At 35.3% G+C, this 25,184-nt stretch overlaps 1 protein-coding gene across 2 annotated transcripts; it reads left to right on the top strand.

Moving 5' to 3' along the window:
* The first annotated feature begins 4,839 nt into the window (after positions 1-4,839).
* Positions 4,840-16,357, top strand: LOC128988403 (60S ribosomal protein L39). Of its 2 annotated transcripts, none has more exons than XM_054409656.1 (3): positions 4,840-4,946; positions 9,960-10,063; positions 16,217-16,357. In XM_054409656.1, exons 1-3 carry the CDS (start codon positions 4,944-4,946, stop codon positions 16,263-16,265), a joined length of 156 nt encoding a protein of 51 aa, XP_054265631.1. In that variant the 5' UTR covers positions 4,840-4,943; the 3' UTR covers positions 16,266-16,357. The 2 variants fall into 2 exon arrangements, with proteins under 2 accessions (XP_054265631.1, XP_054265630.1); XM_054409655.1 differs by lacking the exon at positions 4,840-4,946 and adding an exon at positions 4,980-5,006.
* Positions 16,358-25,184: the final 8,827 nt, after the last annotated feature.

Raw genomic sequence — 25,184 nt, 5'->3', positions numbered from 1 at the left:
TGTTTTTAAAAATGCTTAAAACGTAATTTTGATTTCACTTACCAAATTGGGCTAATCCATCTCCTGGTAGTGGGAATAAATGGTTTTGGTAAAAATGGATATCCTTAAGTGTCCTTATAACTTTTCAAACATGAAAACTGTTTTTTACGTTAAAAATAAAGTTACAAAAAACACTCACTCACTCACTCTAAAAGTCACTTATTTTTCATATTTACACATGTGTGTTGCACATGGTGTGTGCACTTGCCCCACATCAACAAAAATAGGGGGCAAGTGCACAACGCCCATTAATTAAAAAATATATATATATTAGATGGAAACTAAATCCAAACATGCCTGAAAAGTACACTTAAAACTGTACAAAAAAAACCAATAATAATAATAATAATACAATTTTTTACTTTTTTGTTATGTTTTAAAAAAAACCTATACGATCTTTCCCTCGGAGGAAGAATTACATGATCTTTGAAAAGTTTATTCCCCATATTTAAATCATTCCATGGAAATATACCTACCTTTCAAACAGAACTCAACAGGTGCAGGTCTCAAATCATCTTTCAAAACCAGCTCTGTTAAAGTATGGTGACCCGCAGGGATCCATTCTTAGTCCAATTTTATTTTTGATTTACGTTAACAATCTGTCTTCAGCATGTGGATCTAGCAAATTGGATCAGTATGCTGATGATACGACTCTCTGTTGCAGTGCCAACAATCTTCCAAATCTAGAAATCAAAACTTTTGTAGATCTAAATTCATGTGTTCAATTTTTTGAAAACATCAATTTGAAAATAAATTCTCAAAAAACAAATTTCATCCGTTTTTATAGGCACGTTGAACCAAGTGAGACTGTAACGGTCATGATTGATGACTCACAAATTGAACAAGTCCATTCTTTTAAGTTTCTGGACATCACCATTGACCGGGGGCTCACTTGGAGTAACCACCTTGACAACGACTGTACTAAGGGTATCTTCAGGCTGTTTTGACTTAAGAGTCCTCTCAAAATTTTGTCCAGAAAATGTCTTGCTAATGGCCTACTTTGGCCTTATTTACCCCCATCTTTCTTACGGAATTGCAATCTGGTGTGGATGTGCAGAAGCGGACTTCCACAGGTTGTTCCGTATTCAAAAGAGAGCACTCAGAATAGTGGCTAAACTACAGGTGAGAGAGAGTCTTGTAGGACCGTCTTCAGGGAGCTAGGCCTGGTTACTCTTGCCTCTCTGTATATCTTGGAAGCTGCCACGTTTTCCAAATTTAAATGCAAATTTAAATGGCCTTAGGCCAGGGACACACTTACCGGTGAAACCGCCGGACGCCGGATCGGGCGGCGCCGGAGCAAGTTGAGATACACAGATAGGCATGGGGCAGGCCACACTTCTCCGGTTCGGCAAATCTGCCGATCCGCCGGGAAAATGCTCCGGCGAAACCGCCGGATATTCTCTACCTCGCTGGACCGCGCCGGATCGGCGGTTTCGCCGGAGCAGCGGGTAGCGGGGCACTGTGCCTTACGGAGATGAACACACTTACTGGCGAAACAGCCGGACTGCCTCTGCCCCCACTCCTCAGTCGTGGTTCAACCCTCGAGGGTGATGATTGTTTTTGATTTTAATGTGTCCAAGTGGTGTATTTAGTTTTGTTTTGCTATTTAGTTAATTTAGTTTTTATTTTTAGTCTGTTTAGTTTTCTACATCATCATGGTAGATGTTGATATGGATTTACTTATTAGTTTGGTTCATGAGAAACCAGAACTTTGTGATAGGTCCTTGGAAGTTTACAAAGGCAAAAACAAAACAAGGGACAGCAGCAGCTGGCGACAGATTTGTGCCGCACTGAATCCAGCCTTTCCAGCGTCTTATGTATGTGTTTTGTCCTTGTATTTGCACTGTATTCTTCGATATAGTAGCTCGTCAAATGAGGGGACAGACATTCGAAAATAATTAAAACCCCTAATTTCTTAATTTCTCAACTGTAAAAATAGAGTTTAAAAAGCTCCAAGTAGCTGTCTGTTCTCCAGAATAGGATGTAACCAACAGTTCGGTGGTGTTTTCTCTTCCTTCTGTTATGGATCAAACGCAGCAAGGCCAACTTTTGAGGTTTTGACAGCACCATTTCTAAGACTAAACTGTACTAGATCTGTACTAGTGTAAGACAAAACTCATTCAGAGTTCATTGCACTCTTCATTCATTGTCGCCGGCTCCGGCAAAATAGTTTTTGCCGGAACAAGTGTGTTCTGACCCTCAACATCCGGCGCTCGGTGGTTTCACCGGTAAGTGTGTTCCTGGCCTAACACAAGGCCAGGACATTCACTCGTATTCAACTCCAGGCAGAGAACAATATATAGGTTGGCCCAAAACAGGTCCCGAGCAGCCTCAAGCTTGCCCTCTCAGACGGGGTGAGATTTGTGAATAGTCTTCCTGAACAAATAAGGAAAGAAAGGAACAAAAAACGGTTCAACCGGATTTTAAAAAAGATATCTAATTAATAAAGAATATTACACTGTGGGTGAGTTTTTTGACACAAATGAGTAGATGGTGTTCGGCTGATCTGAGGTTCTAAATCAATCAAATGACAAGTTCTGTGTAATTTTTTAATCATGCGTATTTTTAATTGTTTATGCTGTTGTATTTATTTGTTTTGCTGTCGCTTGTTATGCCTGTATTAAATGTTGACGGATGCCATGCAATTTTATATTTGTTTCACGGCAATAAATATATTATTATTATTATTATCCGAGGCAAACAGTACAATTTTGTCGCAGGACGAAATTGCACCGTCACACTAAGATTTCTTTCAAGTTTGTGTAATATTATTCCATTTAATTCAAATAAAACTGAAGTGATTATTTTCAAATCTGGAGCAATTTTTTTTAATTACTTTACATTGTAGCGATATTGCTTGACAATTATGGGAATTGTTCTTTACTTTGAAAATTGCATTGTGTTCAGCAAATTTCATAAAAGTTTAGGTATAACCTTTTGATTTTGAGACACATACTTCAAATTGGAAATACCATTTTTCATACTTTTGAAAGCTACTGTAGTACTGTAATTTGAAATTGCCAATGAATTTAAGATTTTTAAACTCAAATTAAATTATTGTAGAGAAGTTATGCCAATAATGTTTAATATTGGTTATTTAACGAAAATTACAAAATGATAATACAGCAATCAATAATAAAAATTTTATATGTATATATATATAAATAGTTTAAAATACGAAAACACAAACTCACTTAATAAAAAAAATTAACATCCATAATTTTGCCTGTTTTCTCAAAGATTCTTTAGACCATAATGAAGAAGCAGCTCATGTCGTTTTTTGAGGATAACAGCCTATTCACTGATGCCCAACACGGTTTTAGGAAAGGCCGCTCGACCACCACTGCCCTATTGAGCCTGGCCGATACCATATCTGAAGCCTTTTGAACGGAATGAGTCTTTCCAGCTTAGCCTCTGCGACTTAAGCAAGGCTTTTGACGTTGTGCCTCATGAAATCCTCCTACTAAAGCTGGGCAAATATGGCATTGGCGGCATTGTCCTCAAGAGCCTCTCAAACTATTTGAGTGATTGTAAACAGGTTGTGTCTCTGCGGGGGCCCTTTCCAGCGTGGGCCATCTCTCTCACGGCGTGCCTCAAGGATCAGTTTTAGGCCCTCTCCTATTCACGACCATGATTAACGACTTACATATGAATGGGAGAACGTTATTATTTGCAGACGATACGACATTGCTGACCAAGGGTGCTAATATTAACTATCTAGCAACAGAAGCTGAAGACCTGCTTGAAAAGGCAAAAGATTGTTTTGTGACAAACAGACTCAAAATAAAGAATGACAAAACCCAGTCACTAGTCTGCACCCTAAAACAAAGAGTTGAGGAAGAGGGAGCGGTAAGGCTCCTAGGTTTCATGGTAGATTCTAGGCTGAGTTGGAACCAACACATCTCGCAGGTATGCGTTAAAGCTATCAAGAGTCCTCCATCTCCTTAGAAAACTTAGGCCTGAAATTCCTGAATATTCTCTTCTGTCAGTATATTATGCGTTATTCCACAGCCATGTGGTGACCTTTGGGCTGGTACTGTGGGGGCACTCCTCAGCGGCTGGAGATGTGCTGCTGCTCTTCCAAAAGGCAGCCTTGAGGATCATAACATCTGCTGGCTACTTAGATCACTGCCGACCTATCTTCAAGGACCTAGGAGTCCTTACAGTATACAGCCAATATGTTCTGGATATTCTAACCCTATTGAAGAGCAAATTAAAGGCTCACCTTAGGAGAGATGAGGTACATGTACACCACACCATAGGAAGGCCCAAAACATAGATTTTCCCCGCTGTCGTCTCAGCCATACCTCGAGTAGATATCCACGCTCAGCCATAAGAATTTACAATACGCTGCCCACTCGAGTGCGGGAGATGGATGTGCCCTCTTTAAAGAAGTTAATAGAAGATGTATTGATTAAAAGACCGCTGTACTCCTTAAAGGAACTTGAGGATGAGCCCCTTGTTAGATGAGTTTCTGTCCGCCTCGCCGATAGTAAACGGCCAAGTTAAGTTTAGTGACTCGGTATAATTACTGTAAATAATGTAGGCTACATAGTTTTTATTTTTTATCACTAACAAATATTTAACGCAATCTATCAGACTAGTTCTGTCAAAGATGAAGAATTCAAGTATACAAGTATACATTGCTGTACACAGTAGTTTGATAGATTGTGTTTTTTTTACGGTTTGGGCAGATTTTCCTTTTACTTCAGCCTTTATACTTCTCCGATCAGTTTATATCGTACGAACAACACAAAGTTGAAAAACACCGTTTGGTGGTACACCTGAATCCGTTAGACTGACTGACTTTTCTTTCTTTATCCTTCTTTTATCCATGTTAGTAAGGTTAGTAAAGATCTTAGTTCTTCTTATTCTTCCCGTTCTCAATAGCTGATCGCCACGCCATGGTAAGTAACGTAAACGTGTATCTTTGATTTTAAGTATCCATATTTTCTATGATAATCGAGGTAATAGTTTGTTCAATGGAATTACTTTTTATATCAGCTTGCTTAATATTTTGTTAATATCAGCCAAAATAAGAAGTAACTTTGACATTGCTCCTTACAATTAATAACATAACCTCGGTTGATGACAGCAATCGCATAGGCCTTAGTTTAAATGAGAACTCAATATAATTTAAACATCATTTATATTGTAGGTTCTTGAATACATCTTCATATTGTTTTTTACTGTTAGGTAGCACTCAAGTTGCACTTGGTAGGAAACAATTCTCTGTCATGGTGGCCTAGCCTAAGTTACCTAGCCTATAGGCCTACTAGGGAAGAGCATGGTTCCAACCATCAATGTACCGTACAGATATCATCGGCGCGAAAACATGTGTTTTTCAGTATTCCGTCTTATACAGTGTAGCCTAACCTTGTGTGAGGTTTGGCTTAGGTGACATAGAACAACCAAGGGCGGTCCCGGAGGGGGGTTGTGACTAGGGTTGTTGCGATATCAGCAATCTATGGATATTAGATATATCGATAACGATTCCAGCCTCTAATATCGATATCACGATAATATCGGATCCAAATATCGATATTAATATTGAATAACTTATCTGTATTACTTTGGAGGAATCTGCTTTTTAACCCTCCGAGTGTCCCTTGTTTTGGCCTTAATGTCTGCCTATTTTTTTGCTCATTTGCAAGGTTTTATTAAAACGGATCTGAGAAGCTTGAAAACAATGTTAATTATACTGTTCTATAGGCTATACCATTTTGTTTGGAAAATCATGGGCTTCAATATTATACATAGAACATAAGGAACATTTGTTTACAAAAAATTTTTAGGTAAAAAAAAATATTTTGGAAAATTTTCAAAAAAAAATAAGTTTGCGCTCAATGAAATTGTAAATTATAGGCCTATTTTTATGAGGATTACAAATATATTATAATATAAGGAAGTAGATTTGCAAATAAATAAGTTATGGGCAAAAAACAGATTTCAGTACACAGCGTTTAGCTAAGAATGCATAGTCTAACCATAGCTAGGAATCTGGCTGATAATTTAAGTTACATCAATATCACTACCTACTTCTTCAGGATCATCAACCAGCCCTTAAAAATCACTTAAATCTTCTTATAATGCACCACGTATATCACTACTTTTGATTTTTAACATTAAAACAATGATAAACGTAATAAAACACACCAGTCATCGGTCCGAGGATAACCAAGCTGTTTACAAATACGCACGTCAGCTGTCTGCTACAATATTTTCGGAACTAAAATGAACAGCGCTTAGAGACAGACCTCCGGAGAAAGCTCTGAATCTGTAAAATAAAACGATACCTAACTTGATCCAGTTCAATCCGATTTTGTCAGTCATATAGAGCCTTCGCCGTAAACAGTGTTTGTGAGTCGCGTAATCACATAATATGAGTCATCGCATAACACCACAGCGGGTGTGTTGTGCGTCGCTTTTGCGACATACGAACATCGTTTACGTCGAAGGCTCTGGGACTGACTGAATCAGATTGAACTGGATCGAGATTGGTATCGTTGTTTTCGGCAGATTCTAAGCTTTATCTTGATGTCTGTTTCTAGACGCTTTTCATTTTAGTTCCGAAAATATTTTAGCAGACAGCTGACGTGCGTAGGCCTATTTGTAAACAACTTGGTTAACCTCGCACCGATGACTGATGTGTTTTATTACGTTTATCATTGTTTTAGTGTTAAAAATAAAAAGCAGTATACGTGGTGCATTATAAGAAGATTTAAGTGATTTTGAAGGGCTGGTTGATGATCCTGAATAAGTAGGTAGTGATATTGATGTAAATTAACGGCCAGATTCCTAGCTATGGTTAGGCTATGGATTCTTAGCTAACGCTAAATGTACGAATCTGTTTTTCACCCACTTAACTTATTTATTTGCTAATTTACTTCCTTATTAGGCTATTATATTTTTGTATTCCTTATAAAATTTAGAACAAAGTGGCTATTTTAAAATATTTGTAGACTTGTAAATTATAAAAATTTATTGAGCGCAAACATACATTTTTTTCATATTTATTTTATAATTTTTGACAAATAAAACCCCACAAAAATTATAGAAAATTTTTTTTTATGTTTTATATATTACATTGAAGCCCATAATTTTCCAAACAAAATGATATATAAAACAGTATACTTTACATTGTTTTAAGTTTCTAAGATAAATTTCAATAAAACCCTGCAATTGCGCATTAAATGGGCGGACATTAATACCATTACTATGGACACTTTGAGGGTTAATGACTTCCTTGAACTTGTTTTAAGTTAATAATAAAAATCTTAAGCTATAAACATAGTTGTTTGGAGCTTTAAACACAGTGCATTTCAAAACCAGCCTAATTTTTTGGAGTTAGGCCTACAATGAAAACAATAATTACCGTATTTACAACAATTTAAACAAGGTTAGCACTGGTGGACTTCAGTGTAGGCTATAATCAACGGCTCTTGAGCTCTGACAACTAACAAGTGATAGCTGACAGTGCAACCAACACTCCAACAATAAAAATCAGTTGCTAACTTACTAACTTAGTTCCTTCTACCACAAAAAATATAACCAGCTATCCCCAAAATAAAATGGTATATGGTTAGTGTGGATTTTATCTTGTAGGCTACATAACTTAACTCGATAAGAAGGTATGCACGGCCACCTTTAACTACAGGCCGCGGCCTGGTAGAATTGGCAGCGTCGCAAGTGTGTTGTTTAGTGACAGACGGGACGTAAGATAATATGGAGACAGGTGACATCAGCTCATTAATTCGCACTCTATTGATTTAAATTTAAATTTATGAACATAAATTTATTAAAATATTGAAAATAAAACATACAGAATAGAAAACCGAAACAATGAATTAAAAATCTAGATCTGTACATTTTAAGCGGAGTTAATATTGTCATAGTCCAGTAGGGTTTTACAAATACCATTAGTTGCTTCCAAACAAAACAGCTGTTACAACACCACTTGCGACGTTGCCACTTCGAAGGCTGCGGCCTGGAGTTAAAGGCGGCCGTGAGGTATGTCGATGTCACTAAAACTTTATCTAAACTTAGAAAATTCAATATCGAGAACCGATTGACAAAATTATTCCGATATCACGATGTTATCGAAACCTCAATATCGATACAATATAGAAAATATCGATATGCATTGATATCGATAATATTGCAATATCCCTAGTCGTGACCCCCTACTTTATGGAGGTTAACTGTTGCTTACTGAGCAAGTATAGGCTAAACTTATTGCAGTCGTGTTGGGTACAAGTTTTAAACACCTCTTAGATAAAATAAGTTCTCTAGTTTGAAATCTTGGTCCGGTTTTTTACATTTTCTGTTTAGCATGCACATCGGCACCAGTTAAACGGGTATTTTCGTAAATCAATAAAGCTTTAATGTGTTGTAATGTTGCGGTATTCCTTCGTTATTAAAACCACAAGTCAATAATTCGAAAGCGTGACATTAGGTTTACAAGTATATTTTAAACAATTTCATTGGCTTTTTAATAATTTGGGAAGCTTGAACTCATTTTAAGTAAGCTTGTTATTTCCAAATTTTGGTCGCGATTGGTCATGCTGTACACAGTTTTGGCAGATTTCTAACATCTCTTGTCTGTTTCCTTGAAAACAGTTCCTTAAGAAAAAAGTTTCTTATGCTTTGGGTAACTAAATAGTTATTACCTGCCAATTTGTGATAAAGTACAGTTGTTTATATAAATATTTAAATATTTTTCTGTAATTTCAAACCATAAAGACCCAGAAACTATTAAGATTAATTTTCAAGCCATCCAAGATTAGGATCGTGAAATGTACACAAAGCCTAAGTTCCGGACGCATGTTCGGAATTAGACAGCGGCACTTCCTATCTGTGAATTGTTACGTTTTTGTGGATATGTTTACTGTTATTTAGGCCTACTGTAAATTGCTATAAAATGCATATTAAGTTAGTTATAAATAAAATCATGTAGGCCTATTTTCCAAAATGAATAAAAGTAGAGTATTTTAAAAGAATATTTTAGCCTACTTACTTAGGAATGTTATTCTTAGCAGAAAAAGTTTCTAAGGCCTACTGAAGCAGTTCCAAATTACCGATTGTCACGTTTTTTTTTTCTGTTATATTAAAATATTAACTTAAAGCTGTAAACAGCTATAAAATCGAGAATTATTACAATCATAATAGTTAGCCTATATCCCTCCAAGTGTCCATAGTAATGGTATTAATGTCGGCCCATTTATTGCGCATTCGCAGGGTTTTATTAAAATGTATCTTTGAAAGTTAACCCTCCGAGTGTCCCTTGTTTTGGCCTTAATGTCTGCCTATTTTTTGCTCATTTGCAAGGTTTTATTAAAACGGATCTGAGAAGCTTGAAAACAATGTTAATTATACTGTTTTATATACCATTTTGTTTGGAAAATCATGGGCTTCAATATTATACATAGAACATAAGGAACATTTGGTTAAAAAAAAAATTGTTTAGGTAAAAAAAAAATATTTTGGAAAATTTTCAAAAAAAAATAAGTTTGCGCTCAATGAAATTGTATAAATTATAGGCCTATAAATATTTGAAAATAGCCACTTTGTTCTAAATTTTATGAGGATTCAGAAAATAAAACATTATAAGGAATTAGGTTTGCAAATAAATAAGTTATGTAATGGGTAAAAAACAAATTTTGTACATTTAGCGTTAGCTAAGAATGCACACCAAGAAGGGGGTTAAGGCCTACAGATGATGTCCCGTAATTGCAATTTGTACTCTGAAACCGCCTATGGAACCAGACAAGATTGATATTAATAAAGCAGTTATGTTGCTTTGCTAAATTTGTAGTTTACGCAAAATAACCGGGATCTTCTGCGGAAAGGGTTGTATTATCAATCTCTTTGATTTCGTTACCATGATATTCCCTTTTTAACCTGGTTTTTCTTGGTTTCAGTCGGCTCACAAAACATTCAAGATTAAGCAGAAGCTTGCCAAGAAGCTTAAACAGAACAGACCCATCCCCCAATGGGTTAGGATGAGGACAGGCAACACCATCAGGTATTGTTTTTTATTTTAAGTAAAATCGCTGAATGTCATTTTTGCTAGTCTTATGATAAAAACACTAGCTAGAAGCCTTTTAAGTGTTTCTATGGTGTTGACTGTTAAAAAATTCACACGCAGGCAGATCTCAAGGCCTATAAAAACTTGTGTGAAAACCTGTAAAATAAAAAAAATAGTTGTTTATACATTTGGACCTAGTCTAAATTATTGACAACTAAAACCTTGTTCACATGAGGCGAGTTAACAAGCTAAATGCGTCTCTTAACTAGCTCAAAGTGAACAACGTACCCCCTTAAAGGCTGCTTTTAAGATAGCTGTGGAAAGAGTTGACTGTCGGCAACTAACACGCCTTCTCAGCTTTTCAGCGAGCTAGCGTGTGAAGAACCGGTAGCCCAGTGTGAACACAGTTGCTTGCCTTGTGTACATGTTATTAGAAGATGTCCAAGGATAGGATTTGTTCCAGTGGGAGTTGTAGCAAAAGTTATTAAAATGAGTTGATCAGATGGGGGAACAACATATCTCTCAACGATTTGTTGTAAAATGTATAGTTCTTATCCTTGATGTTCCACGAGGCTTTTGGTAACAACAATATGTTTACCACAGTCCACGTTATTTTAAATGCACATAAACACCAACACAACCAGCAAGATTCCACAGTATTTAAACATTTAACTGTCACCAAGCGGTGTAGAAGCCAGCTGTTGAGTTCGAGTGAAAAATCTTTGTGTGAACGAATATATACAAGTACACTCGCCGGCTTCTTACTTGTATGTAGTAAACTCGCCCTGTGTGAACAAAGCTTTAGTGACGGTTGTGCTATTTGTTGGTTAAGATTTTGTCCACACCACTCCGTTTGTCTTTAAGACGCGCTACATCACGCTGCAATATTAATGTCTTTTTAGAAAAAATCATCAGATTTTGACATAATTTGGTACCAACATTTTGTGAACCAGCATGATTGGACTGTGGGGATGGGGTTCTTGGGGGTCAAAAGGGTTCGATTGATGTTTGAATTAATGTACATGGTGTCTACTCTCCGGGAAATTCGGGAAAACCGGGAAAACTCCGGGAATTTTATCTTACCTTGAAATGTCCTGGAAAACTCCAGGAATCCACCCGAACCTCCGGGAATCCACAGCCCGGTCATCGGAATCGTCGGCTAACCAAACACTATTGCTTTTGTTGCCGAAATCGCGGGAGACGATTATCGGTGTCGCCGAAACGGCAAGATATCCTCACGGGTATTGCCGCGATCGCGGAAGACGATTATCGGTGTTGCCGAAACCGCAGTATATGCTCACGGGTATTCCCGCGATCGCGGGAGACGATTATTGGTGTTGCCGAAACCGCACGATATGCTCACGGGTATTGCCGCGATCGCGGGAGACGATTATCGGTGTTGCCGAAACCGCAGGATATGCTCATGGGTATTCCTGCGATCGTGGGAGACGATTATCGGTGTCGCTGAAATAATAAAATATGCGAACCTGTTTTGCCGCGATCGGTTGCCTGTGTTGACGAGACTGCAAGATATGCTCACTGGTATTCCCACGATCGCAGGAGATAATAGCTGGTGTCGCCTTACCTATTAGTTATACTGTTTTATTATGTTATATAAAATATTGTTCTTTGGAAAAGTTTTGTTTTAAATTAAAATAATCATTAATAGTAATAATAAATTATTATTAGCGGGTTGCGATTAGTTGAACGGGTTCCGATAGTAGTTCTTAAAATTCAGGAATTTGTCTTGAATTCTCCTGGAAAACTCCTTGAATTTTTCAAACCAGGTATAGTAGACACCATGATGTAGTAATGAACACCACACCATTACCGCAACAATACGTAATGCTGCCAGCGGTGTTTGTCGTGTAGTGGTTAGATCATTGGGCTGATAAACTAAAGAGACATGAAAACCCAACATAAAAAAACATCTGTTGTATGATACCTCAAAATTGCAATTCATTTTATGTTAGATATACAGTAAAATGGTTAGTGTTAATAAATTTGTTGTTTAATTCAATGAAAAATAAGTCCAAACACGAAATGATTATGGCAAGTAGCTAGCTAATAAAAACGTGTTAAAATATTCATAGCTTTTACACTTTGTTAAGCAAAATATATATTGTTTGGTATCATTTTACTAAGCATTTTGAGCTGAAGTCAAAAGCGTTACCGGATTTTTTAACAAACGTAAATTAAAAAAATTGATAGTTTAATTTCCGTGAGCCAGCGATGACTCGCGCGGCAGGTCAATGGTCCGTCCCATGACCATCCTAATCCCTTGCGTCTGTGTGTGTGAGTAGGGTCGACCCTTCAGCCAGCCGCTTTCCGTCAACAATTGTACACTATAACTGTACATCAACGATGTAAAGAACTACTGGATTGCGCTCTCAGTGGCGTAGCGGGCGCTGTTTTCGGTCTCGCCCCACTCTCTACTGGCAAGATAGCGGCGGCATACCTTACGTGCATGCTAACTGTCACCCATTCCAACACTTTTAGCGAATTTCCCATATAGGGAATAAGCTATTAGGCTACCGTAGTACTCATGGTAAGACCTGGACGCGGGACCGATTTTTTTTTCATTTTGAGGTCCCCAGAGGCCAAAAACACCATCCGTTCAAATTCATTTTATATATATATGTCCGTTAGCACGCTAACTCGAGCAAAAATGATCCGATTTTGATGAAATTTGGTACAAACGTGTAAACCTACGTTTATTCGAACGAGTTCGCGATCCAGCATGATCGGACCATGGGAACAGGGGTTTACGGGGGGTTTTATGGGGTAAAAAAAGGCTTTTCCCATTTTTGACCCAAAAAACATAAAATTTAGCAATTTCTCTCCAAACCATTTTGTAGAGCTTAAAAAAAAAAAAACAAATAATTTAGTATATTGAAGCGTTATTATGCGCCTAATGGTTACGGAGAAAATTCCAAAAAATTGTAAATTTAAAATTCCCATGTTATTCTTAATTGTTGTAGTTTGCTTGTTTATGAACATATTTTGATCAAGTTTGGAAAATGTTTTTATTTCTTACTAACTATTAACGTTTTACGAAAAAAAAAAAACAGTTTTACCCTCCCTGATGCAGCAAACCTAAGTACTAGTTTAACTAATTCTATTTAAATAGAGAATAAATGTTATATTTTTAAGTAGACATTTCAGTGTAAATCCAATCAGTCAAATGGAAATTCGCTTAGTCTGCAGGTTTGCTGCGGCGGGGGGTATTTTGATGTAACAACAGTGTGCGGTTTTTTAAAACTGTGATTTAAATTTATCAATATCTTTAATTGTACGCTAAGTATGTGTTTAAAATGGTTGTATCTTGTTCCGCTTACAACTGCACCAACAGAGTCCTACAGAAAGGCAGTGGCATTTTGTTTCACGAGTAAAGTACCTAATCTAATAGATTATAAACAAGGTGTCTGAGTAAGTGATTCCTTAACTCATGACAGCGTCTGAAATTTGTTTTTGTTTTTATTTTGTTGATAGGGTTAAACTAAAACTGTACATTGTAAAACATACACAATGAAATAAATGCGTCCGGGCTTATTTTTTCAGAGGTCAGTCAACACTATGGGTTATGATGGTAGGTCGGGTTGATATTCGTTAGGTATAATGTATTATTCACATCTTGTGCAATAAATCCTTAAAAAAGAAAAAGACAATTTGAGTTATTATATACTCAACTGACTGATTATGTAACTAAAGCTCATTAGGACACACTGAGATGTTTTTAAGGTAGTTAAGTAAGTTTACAATGTATTAACTTGTCAGCTTCAACATAAAGGAAACTTTAATACAAAAAGACTATTTTTAGCCGCGTGTTCCCATTCTGTCGGCACTATTTTTAAGGGGCATGTCGAGAATATTTATTTTGGGGAAGACACCAATATATTGCCACCACTCAGCTAAACGAAAAAGTATCACGTTTATGCCTAACATAGGTCTGCAACAGAAACTCACCAAAATGATTTTATTAAAAAATATTTAATGATGTTTTAATTAATAAATCGAGTGTGAAATGAAAAGTTTTGTACTTAATATCCTTTCTTTGCAATTTAATTACTTATTATTTTACCATGTATAGTTTTGAAGTAGTCATGTTAGTTGTGTGAAAAAACATCTAAAATCAAGTTTAGTGAATGGGTAGTTTTAAAGAGTTCAAATGAGTTATTCTATGCAAGAAACAAAACATACATTAAGTTTTTAATTGTAAAAAGAGTTTGACATGCATTAGCAATTTTTCATCTCTACATATTCAAACAGAGCAGCATCTAAAAAGGTGTGTTTTATACGGTAAGTGTATGGGCTGCGCCGCCTTCTGCCAGTAGAGAGTGGGGGAGCCCCGGACCGCGCGGCCAACACTGAGCCAGCGATCCATGGGTTGTTTATATCGTTGCTGTACATATTTTGTTAGAATTTGAGGCATTAATAATTTTATTTTATGAACAGAACTATATTTTAGATTAGTAAACCTTCATTTGATTTTATCTTATATTTTATATTACCAGCAAGGTCGGTTAGTTCTAGGTTATGACAGTTTAATTTTATAATAGAATGCTCTCATTTCGTCCGTAGTAAACCTTCATTCCATTTTTTCATTATCAGCAAGTTTGGTTAGTTAGGTTGGGTTATGACAGTTAAATTTTATAAACGAATGCTCTTGTCCCTACATTCCATCCCCATGTTAAATTTGTAGCCAGCTTTTTTAATAAAATCGTCGTAGTTGATGTGAGCCACCGACAGATTGTGCTGATCTATATTACTGATTTCTGTTGAATACACAATCGTTTTTACCAATTCAAACTAATGGAATTACTTATTGTGAGCTATAGCAACTGTTATGACCTATCAACTTAGCCAGTAAAAAAAAGGTAGAAAATACAGTTTTAGCCACTAGCGCATTCTGTGACTGGCTCACACAACTACGTTCTTTTTTAACAAAAAATTGGCTACATCTGGTCCATATAGATGGGACGTCTAGGCCTACTTCTGTATCCAATAGTCAATGGTAGTAAGCCTTAATTAGATTTTTTCATTATCAGCAAGTCTCGTTAATAAGGTTAGGTTATGACAGTTTAATTATATTATAGAATGCACTCATTTCGTCCATATCACAATCATAGAAATATAAATCACAATAAGCCTCTGACAGGATCTGTGACAAACGACAAGTACTATCGCAGCGATAGTAGATGATGTCGTGATTCGATAGAGTAACAAACGATTAATGATAGTCACAAAATCACGTGGCGTTTTTAGACGATAAAAGTACGAAAAAGTACTCACCAAATTAATTAGTTGTAGTTTGCTTGTTTATAAATTGCATTTTGATCAAATTTATTTTTTCTTATTCAGCTAAGCTATTGCTTTGCTATTTGATAATGCTATTTAAATAACTTATGTAATAAATATAAGATATTTGAGGACTTGAGTTCAAGTGAAAATCCAATCAAAATAGATATTTGCTTAACGTGCAGGTTTTGCTGCGGCAGAGAAGTTACTTTTGGCACTTTAATGCCTTTGTGGCATAAATTATTATCATGTTTGTATTCAATATAAAATGCTATTAAAGGTTAATAAAATTACAACAATTTTACCTCTTGGGCAATTAACCAAAATAAAAACTGGGCAAGCACATTTGAGTTAGCTTATTTAAAGCTTCTTTCAGTTCATAAAGACCTGTTACTGGTTCATAAAGACCTGTTACTGATTAGGCCTACACAAAATCTATTTCGTAAAATAATTAACAATTGGTGTTTTCCAAGCTATCACAACATAAGATTTGAGAGACTACCGGCTCAATTAACACTGTTATAGGCATCCCAAGAACAAAACAACCTGCGCAGAAACAAAAAGATCACGTGGTTCGCGCTGGTAGGTGTGGCGTGCCCTTCAAACCTGCACGTCTCGAAATGGCCCAGGGATCTTTTGTTTCTGGGATGTCTATAGCCAAGCCAATTAACCATACCACGACAAACAGTTCCCAGATCCCAATGTCTAACCAATTAAATTTTTTTACGGTTTTTATTAACCCAAGTACTTGATGTAATGTGGTTATTAGGTGTTTTACTGTTTAATTCAATAAGGTAAAGCCTGGATAACTAAGCAAATTAAGGTATTCTATTATATGTTTTTTTATTACAGGTACAATGCCAAGAGGAGACACTGGAGACGTACCAAGCTCAAACTGTAAACACTTACATCCTGGAAACTGCAACGTTTATGTTCCATCTTTATCGACATGTTTTATTGTTTAACAAATAAACACTGCTAACTTCCATCTAATTAGTTAGTTTTTCATTTCCCTAATTAAATGGCCTTAGTTTATTCTGTGTAATCATGTGATTAGAAATTTGGAAGTTACGACATTCTCTTTGGGTGATTATCGATTTTCTCTTTAGTATACATTTTGTACTTGTTTGTTTTTATGACAAGTAGTATGATGAATGATGAATATTGTAATGTTGTTTTCGTAAACTTTTTAAAGTAGGCCTACTTTTTGAGTAAATTGATTTAGTTTAATACTTAAGTAATGCTTACTATTTAAAGCACACCAATAATTGTCTAAAATGCTGTCACAGCAAATAATTGTTAAAGGTTACCTTTTGGGAAAGTAACCTCTCTCAATTTTGTATTGCAACCCAATTTTATACTTATTTTGAACAAAGAAAAACAATGCACACTGAGGTGTCCAAGTTATGAGATTTGACTGTATATAGGTACACAGTGAATGTGTTATTTACAAGCACCTACCTTTGGGGGTTTAAAAGTATATACGGTACCTAAATAATGTGAAAATTGTCCAATATTTTTGCTCAATATTGGTTGATCAGTTGTGAAAAGAGATTGGTTTTTAATCTGGACTTGAACTGAATACAGAATTATATTAGGCTAATTGATTATAAAATGGTATTTCATTTCCAGCTTTCAATTTGTGGAAGGAATTTCAAAAATTGGATGTTGTAGCTAGGATGACCATATTTGTGAAAGGGAGGCCATATTTATTTGTGAATTTAGATAAGTATTTGCTGTTTTCTAACATAGACTAACCAAGACAATTCTGATGAATTAGACTTGTCATCCCAAAGTAAATTTTGAAGCTTATGTGACACTGATCGCTTGACAAAATTTTGTTTCTATCATTTTAGGGTCAATTTCTTGTGCTTTACTGTTTGGTTATACATAGGGAACGAGAGTTATTGTTTATGATTATTTTTTTTTATTTGGTTAAGCAATGTTATTACTGAAATAACAAGAAACAAATGATTGTTAACAAAACGCAGCCTCTACAAATGCAGTGCACAGGAGGGAACTAACAACCAAAATTGATTTAGATGAATGAAATTTTGTATTTATGGTTCTAAGTATAACATTGCTCTTACTCCCAGGGCTATCGCAGGACCGCAGGTGATATTTAGTCGCACCAACAAATCCTCTCCAATTCAACGTGTCCTATGTATCCTGTACTGTGGCTCCATCTCTGCATTATCTTACTTCACTTGGTCCCACCATCTGTTTCCACGAGGTCGACTTCATTTAACATTAAGGGGCTCAGACAGGCTATATTTGCAATGCTAGGAACACATATCTCAAAAACCATAAATCTTCATTGAACTTTTTATAATTGGTTGATCTCTATTAGGCCAGTAAAATTAGTTAAAAAATTAGCTGTTCCTGGAAATAATTCTCGGAAAGCTGGAAATTGTTTAATCCTTTTGTTTTATCTAGAAGTAAAAGGATTTGAAATTTTTCCCAGATGAGCTTCTGACCTGGGACCACAAAAACCTTGAAATTTAGGGTTATTTTCTAGTTTTGCTAAAACGTCAAAAAACCGTCCAGCCTACACAAAAACATACCATAAAGGAATTGTAGAGCATAAAATTCCACATCCATTGAGTATCTGGTGATGAAAATCGAACCAAAGCAATTTATAGTAATTTAAATAATGTCATTTTATTTTGAAATTATTGAACATTGCATAATTTATGTTATGAGATAGTGTTTATTTTCTTCATTTGAAAGAAAGTATTCTTATGTGAGGGACATTGTTTCATCAAACTTGACACTGGCTGCAATGTATTTACTTCTTCGGCGGAATCTTATGAGAAACTAATGAAGACTCAATAATTCACGCAGAAGGTAAAGCCTACTGATTATATAGTATATATAAATTACTATAAATCACTTTTATTCGTTAGATTTTCATCACCAGATACTCGATGGATGCGGAATTTTATGCTCTACAATTCCTTTACGGTGTGCTTTTGTGTACGCTGGACGGGTTTTTGTGGTCCCAGGTCAGAAGCTTACCTGAAAAAATGGGACAAACTTCAAATCCTTTTACTTCTAGATAAAACAAAAGGATTAAAACGATTTCCAGCTTTCCGGGTAAAACCTATTTTTACTGGCCTAAATGTATTCTACAACATAAGCAGAAAGTTTCAAGGAATTTGGGTGTTTTGAATTTTTACGGAATTATTCATTTATTGCAAAAATATTCCGGTCAAAAAACTAATTGAATTAACTTCAAATAATTTTTTTATCTATCGCAACAAAATTCTGTTAATCTTGTACTTCTGAAAAAGTGAAACAAAACAAAAAAATATGGAGATTGGAGATATATCTTTTAGTTTTTGAGATAATATTCGAGGGCCTAAGTCTAATACCACGTATGAGGAAAATGCCTACTTTACAGGAGAGCAAAAAATTGTTGTAATTATTATGGTTTTACGAAAAACAGCTCATTACTTTATAGGAATGTACATGTAGTTATTAAATTTGATAAAACCACTTCTTATGTTTATTTATTATTTACAAGAGTTATTATACAAAAAAAGTAAGATACGAGGTATTGTAATAAACTTTTTTTAAATTTGCCAGTTGGAGGGTTAACTTATGTGGTATTGAAATTGGGTATACGAGTTATTAGAATTTACCAATTTGTAAGATACGAGGTATTGCTAAATAAACACTAAGCATTTTTACTATAACAACTTTATTGTTATAATTACTATTTTATTGTATTACAGAAAAAATTAGAGTATAAAATTATTCCTTAGCAAAAAAGTTAATACAATAATTTTTATAACAAGTTATAACGTATTTTTACAGTAAGAATATTCCTCCTTCTAAGACCTCGTATCTTAACACTGGATTTATGACAACGTGTTACATAAATTGTAATAAAGCCACAAATAAACTAATTGCATTTATACAAAACTGAGTTAATTCTATCTTATATTTACTACGTTTTGAACACTGAAATTCACTTTTACCTACGACCGTTTTTTAAAGTAGCCATTTCAGTCCAGTTCTTAGAATTGAAAAGTTTCACTTTACAGCTGTTTACTTTCATATCCGCATAGTTTCATTTGATATCCGCATAGTTTTCTCATATCCACACAGGTAACGGACCAATGAGGTTCAAGTATTGAGAGAAAAGAATTAAAATTGTAATGCTTCGAACGTCAACTAATCAGCTGATCAGCTGAACAGTTGACCAATTTAATTGTTGATCCGACTTGTTCATGTTGATACTCGCGTATTCTTAATTAAGTTGGTGGAAGTCCAAAAATAAATGAAATATTTGCCGAATTGTACCTGATACAATATTATTTATGGTAAGAATGCTGCTAGCAATGTAATATTTAACGAAGTTTAACAAACACGTAATTACAGGAAATCAGCTGATTATACAACAAGTCGTTGCATCACTTTCAGTGGCAATGCCAATACACGAAAACATAACCTCTCTAAAAAGTTATCATTAGTGATTGTTAGTAATTAAATCCAGATTGATAGTAAATAAAAAACGGTCGTAGGTAAAGTAGTGTACGAAACTCGTTTTAATAGTCTTTACGACACTCGTAGAAGTTTTTAAGGCACTCGCCAAGGCTCGTGCCTTAAATTTTCTACTCGTGTCGTAAAGACTCACTTAACGCAATCGTTGCGTAAACTACTATTTCACAACGAAACTGCATAACAATAACAGACCGGCACAGCTTACCACCTTTTGCACACTGTAAACAATACAAGATACGTGTAGCTAGAAGGAAGGTTTGCCAATACTGCAACATACGAGGTCTACATTTCCCATTTTTTTTTAAATTATTTCCCATTTTTATAGACTTACGAGATTTTAGAATTAGGCGAGAGACAATGAAATCTTTTTTTTTACTATAAATCTCAAAACTCTATATTTGGAAGATATGTGGTATTAGACTTAGGCCCTCGAATGTGTTCCTAAAGTAAAAAATATTAGTTTTCACAAAACGCAACGAAAAAGCTGATTTAGGCCTACATTTATTGCAAAATTACTTCTAATATAGTGTCCATCAGCTGCAAAAGATAGGTTGTCTTGACTTCTTTTCCTTATTAAATAGTTCCTCAAAAATGAAATAAATTAGTAGTTTACGCAACGATTGCGTAAAGACTAACGCGAGTTGCGTACACTACTTTACCTACGACCGTTTTTTAATTACTATCAATCTGGATTTAATTACTAACAATCACTAATGATAACTTTTTAGAGAGGTTATGTTTTCGTGTATTGTCATTGCCACTGAAAGTGATGCAACGACTTGTTGTATAATCAGCTAATTTCCTGTAATTGTGTTTGTTAAACTTCGTTCGATATTACAACATTGCTAGCAGCATTCTTACCATAAATAATATTTTTCCTACAGTTACCTAACAATGTACATGTTCTCTCAATGATTTCAGAAAGCAAAGCGGCCAATTCGCTCATCAGTGAGACAATGTTCTAATTACTTTGTCTCACTCCAGATTTGCAACGTGAAGGCACGAAATAGTGAGCGCGTAACATGCAGGCAACGTCGTATGAGCGCGAAATACGTTGGCAGCACTGGCTGTAAATCAGCTGGTCAGCTGTTGTACTGTTGTATTTGTCACTTCACATTAAATTTTATATTAAAATTTCACTTCTGTGTGAAAATAGGTTATGTTTCTTCACCAATTTATTTGTTTTATGGTAACTGTAGGAAAATTATAATGTGCAACTCGAGTTCAAAGTACAATTGCCTCACTCAAGAAACCATTCCTCACTCGCCTACGGCTCGTGAGTAAGGATTTCTCTCGAGTGAGTCAATTGCTCACTTTTCTCACTAGTTGCACAAATAACTAGTATCAGGTACAATTCGGCAAATATTTCATTTATTTTTGGACTTCCACCAACTTAATTAAGAATACGCGAGTATCATCATGAACAAGTCGGATCAACAATTAAATTGGTCAACTGATCAGCTGATTAGTTGACGTTCAAAGCATTACAATTTTAATTCTTTTCTCTCAATACTTGAACCTCATTGGTCCGTTACCTGTGTGGATATGAGAAAACTATGCGGATATGAAATGAAACTATGCGGATATGAAAGTAAACAGCTGTAAAGTGAAACTTTTCAATTCTAAGAACTGGACTGAAATGGCTACTTTAAAAAACGGTCGTAGGTAATAGTTGTGTGTGCAACTAGTGAGAAAAGTGAGCAATTGACTCACTCGAGAGAAATCCTTACTCACGAGCCGTAGGCGAGTGAGGAATGTTTCTCGAGTGAGGCAATTGTACTTTGCACTCGAGTTGCACATTATACTTTTCCTACAGTTACCATAAAACAAAAAAATTGGTGAAGAAACATAACCTATTTTTGCACAGAAGTGAACTTTTAATATAACATTTAATGTGAAGTGACAAATACAACAGTACAGTACAACAGCTGACCAGCTGATTTACAGCCAGTGCTGCCAACGTATTTCGCGCGCATACGACGTTGCCTGCATGTTACGCGCTCACTATTTCGTGCCTTCACGTTGCAAATCTGGAGTGAGACAATGTTAACATTGTTAACAATGTTAACATGTGTTAACATGTGTTAACAATGTTAACATTGTCTCACTGATGAGCCAATTGGCCACTTTGCTTTCTCAAATCAGTGAGAGAACATGTACATTGTTAGTTAACTGTAGGAAAAGTTTTTTTTATTTGTTTTACCATGGAAGCACATTTTTTCTACCCATCCAAGTTTTTTTTAAGCAAGTTATCATTTTAAAGAGAATTGAAGAAAGAATAATACAACATAAAAACTAAATTTTTATGAATACAAAATTTTTTGTCGTCTGACCCCCCCCCCAGACAGCACACTTTCTCCTCAGGACATCCCACGGATATTGCGACAGGATATGCAAGATATCCCATAGTGGTCCTATGGTCAACTTGGGATATCACAGGATATCCACAGGAATGCGTAATGTCCCCGCCCGGGGATGTCCTACGGATAAGCTCACACGCATATCCATGGGACATCCGAGGTCATCCCAGGGTAGTCCTCAGGACATTCTCAGGACATATGGGACTACTATGGGATGTCCCTGGGATAAAGTGTGGTCTGGGCCTGAACATAAAAAACACAAAATAATATAGATTTAGTATGAAAAGCTTAATTATAAGTTTAGTAAATTGATTAAATAGTTAATAAACAAAAATTTTGAAGAAAAAAACGAGAAAAAAGTTTTTGGCCCAGACGGGTTTTGAACCTGGTACCTTCGCCTTGTGAGCCTCTTACCTTTCCTCCTGAGCTATCTGCGCTTGTTGATTATGGGTGTTTTCAAGTGGTTAAAGAGTAGCCGACAGTTGCAATGGTCGCAATACTTAAAATATTTTTGATACTACAGTATAGGCTATATATGATTCTGTTAATCTGTTTAGGCCTCAAGTAGTTGAATTGTTTTTTCTGGTAGTTGGAGAGGATACTGGTATTTGAATATAGATTATTTAATCACCATTAGATTAGCACTGTAATAATTGATTGTTATATGATTAAAATTAGTTTTTTGTTGTTTTATTAATTTAAAGTTAGAATTAAATTCACATTTCACACAACTATGATAGAATTCTAGTTTTCCTGAACTCAGTGGTAGTAATATGTCAGTAAAGTAAAGTCAACCCTTGCTAGCCATAGTATTAACAAGACATATTTTCAATCTGGGAAACCTTAAACTTTTAAAATAAATTATAAAACCTCAACATCTTAATGCGTGGGAATCTAATTTTTAGAAAAAAAAACAGACCAAAATTATTTGTTAAATAATGAAGACGGCCCAATTATAAATTCGGAATTACTGAAAATAATTACATCAAGAACAACACTGTAACATATCCAAAATTCAAAAGATTAATTTTTCTAATATTATTTTTTATTTTTCCAATATCCTTTAAATCATCTGTTTTAACTTTGTTTAAAATTAATTTATTAAGTAAATATTTACTTTCTGTACTAGTGTAAACACAGCCTGAAGATGGAAACCAAGTTTCTGAAAGCACTAGTGAAAAAAACAAATTATTATATATTATTGGCCTTGTTGAACATTTAAATTTAGATATACTGTACATTTCATCAGTGGTAGTATTTTTTTCTTCAGTTTGTTACCGGGACATTACAGGATATCCAGTGGATTTTTTACATGTCCCGGGATGTCATGGGACATTCTGGGATATCCTATGGCATTCGTACATATCCCGGGACTTTACAGGATATCCTGAGGTTAACTTACAAATCCCGGGACATTACGGTATATTGTAGGATATCCTGTGGATTTCGTACTCGTCCCGGGATTTTGCGGGATATCCTGAGGATAGCGCACATATCCCGAGACATTCTCAGGACATATGGGACTACTATGGGATGTCCCTGGGATAAAGTGTGCTGTCTGGGCCTTAAACCATAACATCGGGAACTTAGTATAAAATCGACTGCAAAATTTGTACCGGACAAGGAAGCGGAGCTAATAAAAACGTTTTACAATAGAACAATTTATGCAACCAGGAATCTTGACACCTTAATTTTGTCTTCTAAAGGGAAGAATATAACAAGCAAAAATATAATATTGTGATAACTTGCCTTTGAAAAACATACCCTATGTTGATGATTTTTGTTTTCATTTGTTTAAACCTAAGTCTATAATATGCTAGGTAATGACCTAATATTAATCATTCTCAGAGGATATGGGTGCTCTTGGAAATGGAGTATAGGTATGATAATATCCAACCCTTGAGAACTGATAATACAGATCTAAAGCAGTTCATATATTAACTTAGTCTAAGTTAATATATGAACTGCTTTATAAACCCATGATTGTTAGCTGGTAGTAGGGGAAATGGAATTATTACTCCTGAATAATTGTCATTTTGGGTCACGGCATAGCCATCAATAATATACTATAACTTTTAGATCCGTCAATATAGTTTATCCGCAAGACTGGGACAGTGGCGACGTCATGTAGCTATACTAGGAGGTCACAAATTGTGGATATTTAAAGGCATGCACTGTGGATACAATACTCCCTGGTGTGGATTAACGTCCGCACTAGTGAGTACTACGACTATTCTGATAATTAGACCAATTCGTACCAAGGCGAAAATGTGGTTTCGATTCCACTATAAACTGTAGGTCCCTTAGTTGCCATTAGCTGTATGGGCTATTAATTAACAGCACAAAGCTGTGTCTAAGGAATATTTCACCCTAAGTCACTAACAAGACTACAAGCAGATCGCGCCCCTCATTCTATACACTCATCTCCATTCATACTTGGCTAAAAATACCTACTTTGTATGGTCGCCATTTCATTGAAAAGTATTATAGATCTACAGGGTGTCCCGGAACTCTCTACGAATATTTTAGGGCATTGCTCCTGGGTAAGAAACATACCTAAATAACATATTTAAATTGTCCGGAAGTCCTTAGTTACTCACACAGCCGCCATTTTGTTTTTTTCAGTTATTAATTTTTTTCTAAAGAATGGTTAAACATACGAAATGGAAACTTTGCACAAACATTTATGACAACTATACAAAGCTACCAAAAAATTTTGAAGATTTTTCAAATTCATAAAACAAAATGGCGGCCGTTCAAAATTTTGTCTCTTAAATAACTTGAAAACCATTGATTTAAAAAAAATTTTAAACGGCCGCCATTTTGTTTTATGAATTTGTAAAATCTTCATAATTTTTTGTTAGCTTTGTCTAGTTGTCATAAATGTTTGTGCAAAGTTTCCATTTCGTATGTTTAACCATTCTTTCAAAAAAAATTAATAACTGAAAAAA

This window comes from Macrosteles quadrilineatus, unplaced genomic scaffold (assembly GCF_028750875.1).
Source record: "Macrosteles quadrilineatus isolate MER2022 unplaced genomic scaffold, UCM_ALF_1.0 Scaffold_3__2_contigs__length_128488019, whole genome shotgun sequence".
Lineage (NCBI taxonomy): Eukaryota > Metazoa > Arthropoda > Insecta > Hemiptera > Cicadellidae > Macrosteles > Macrosteles quadrilineatus.
Note: the sequence above shows the minus strand (reverse complement) of the source record. Positions and strands in the feature narration are given on the sequence as shown.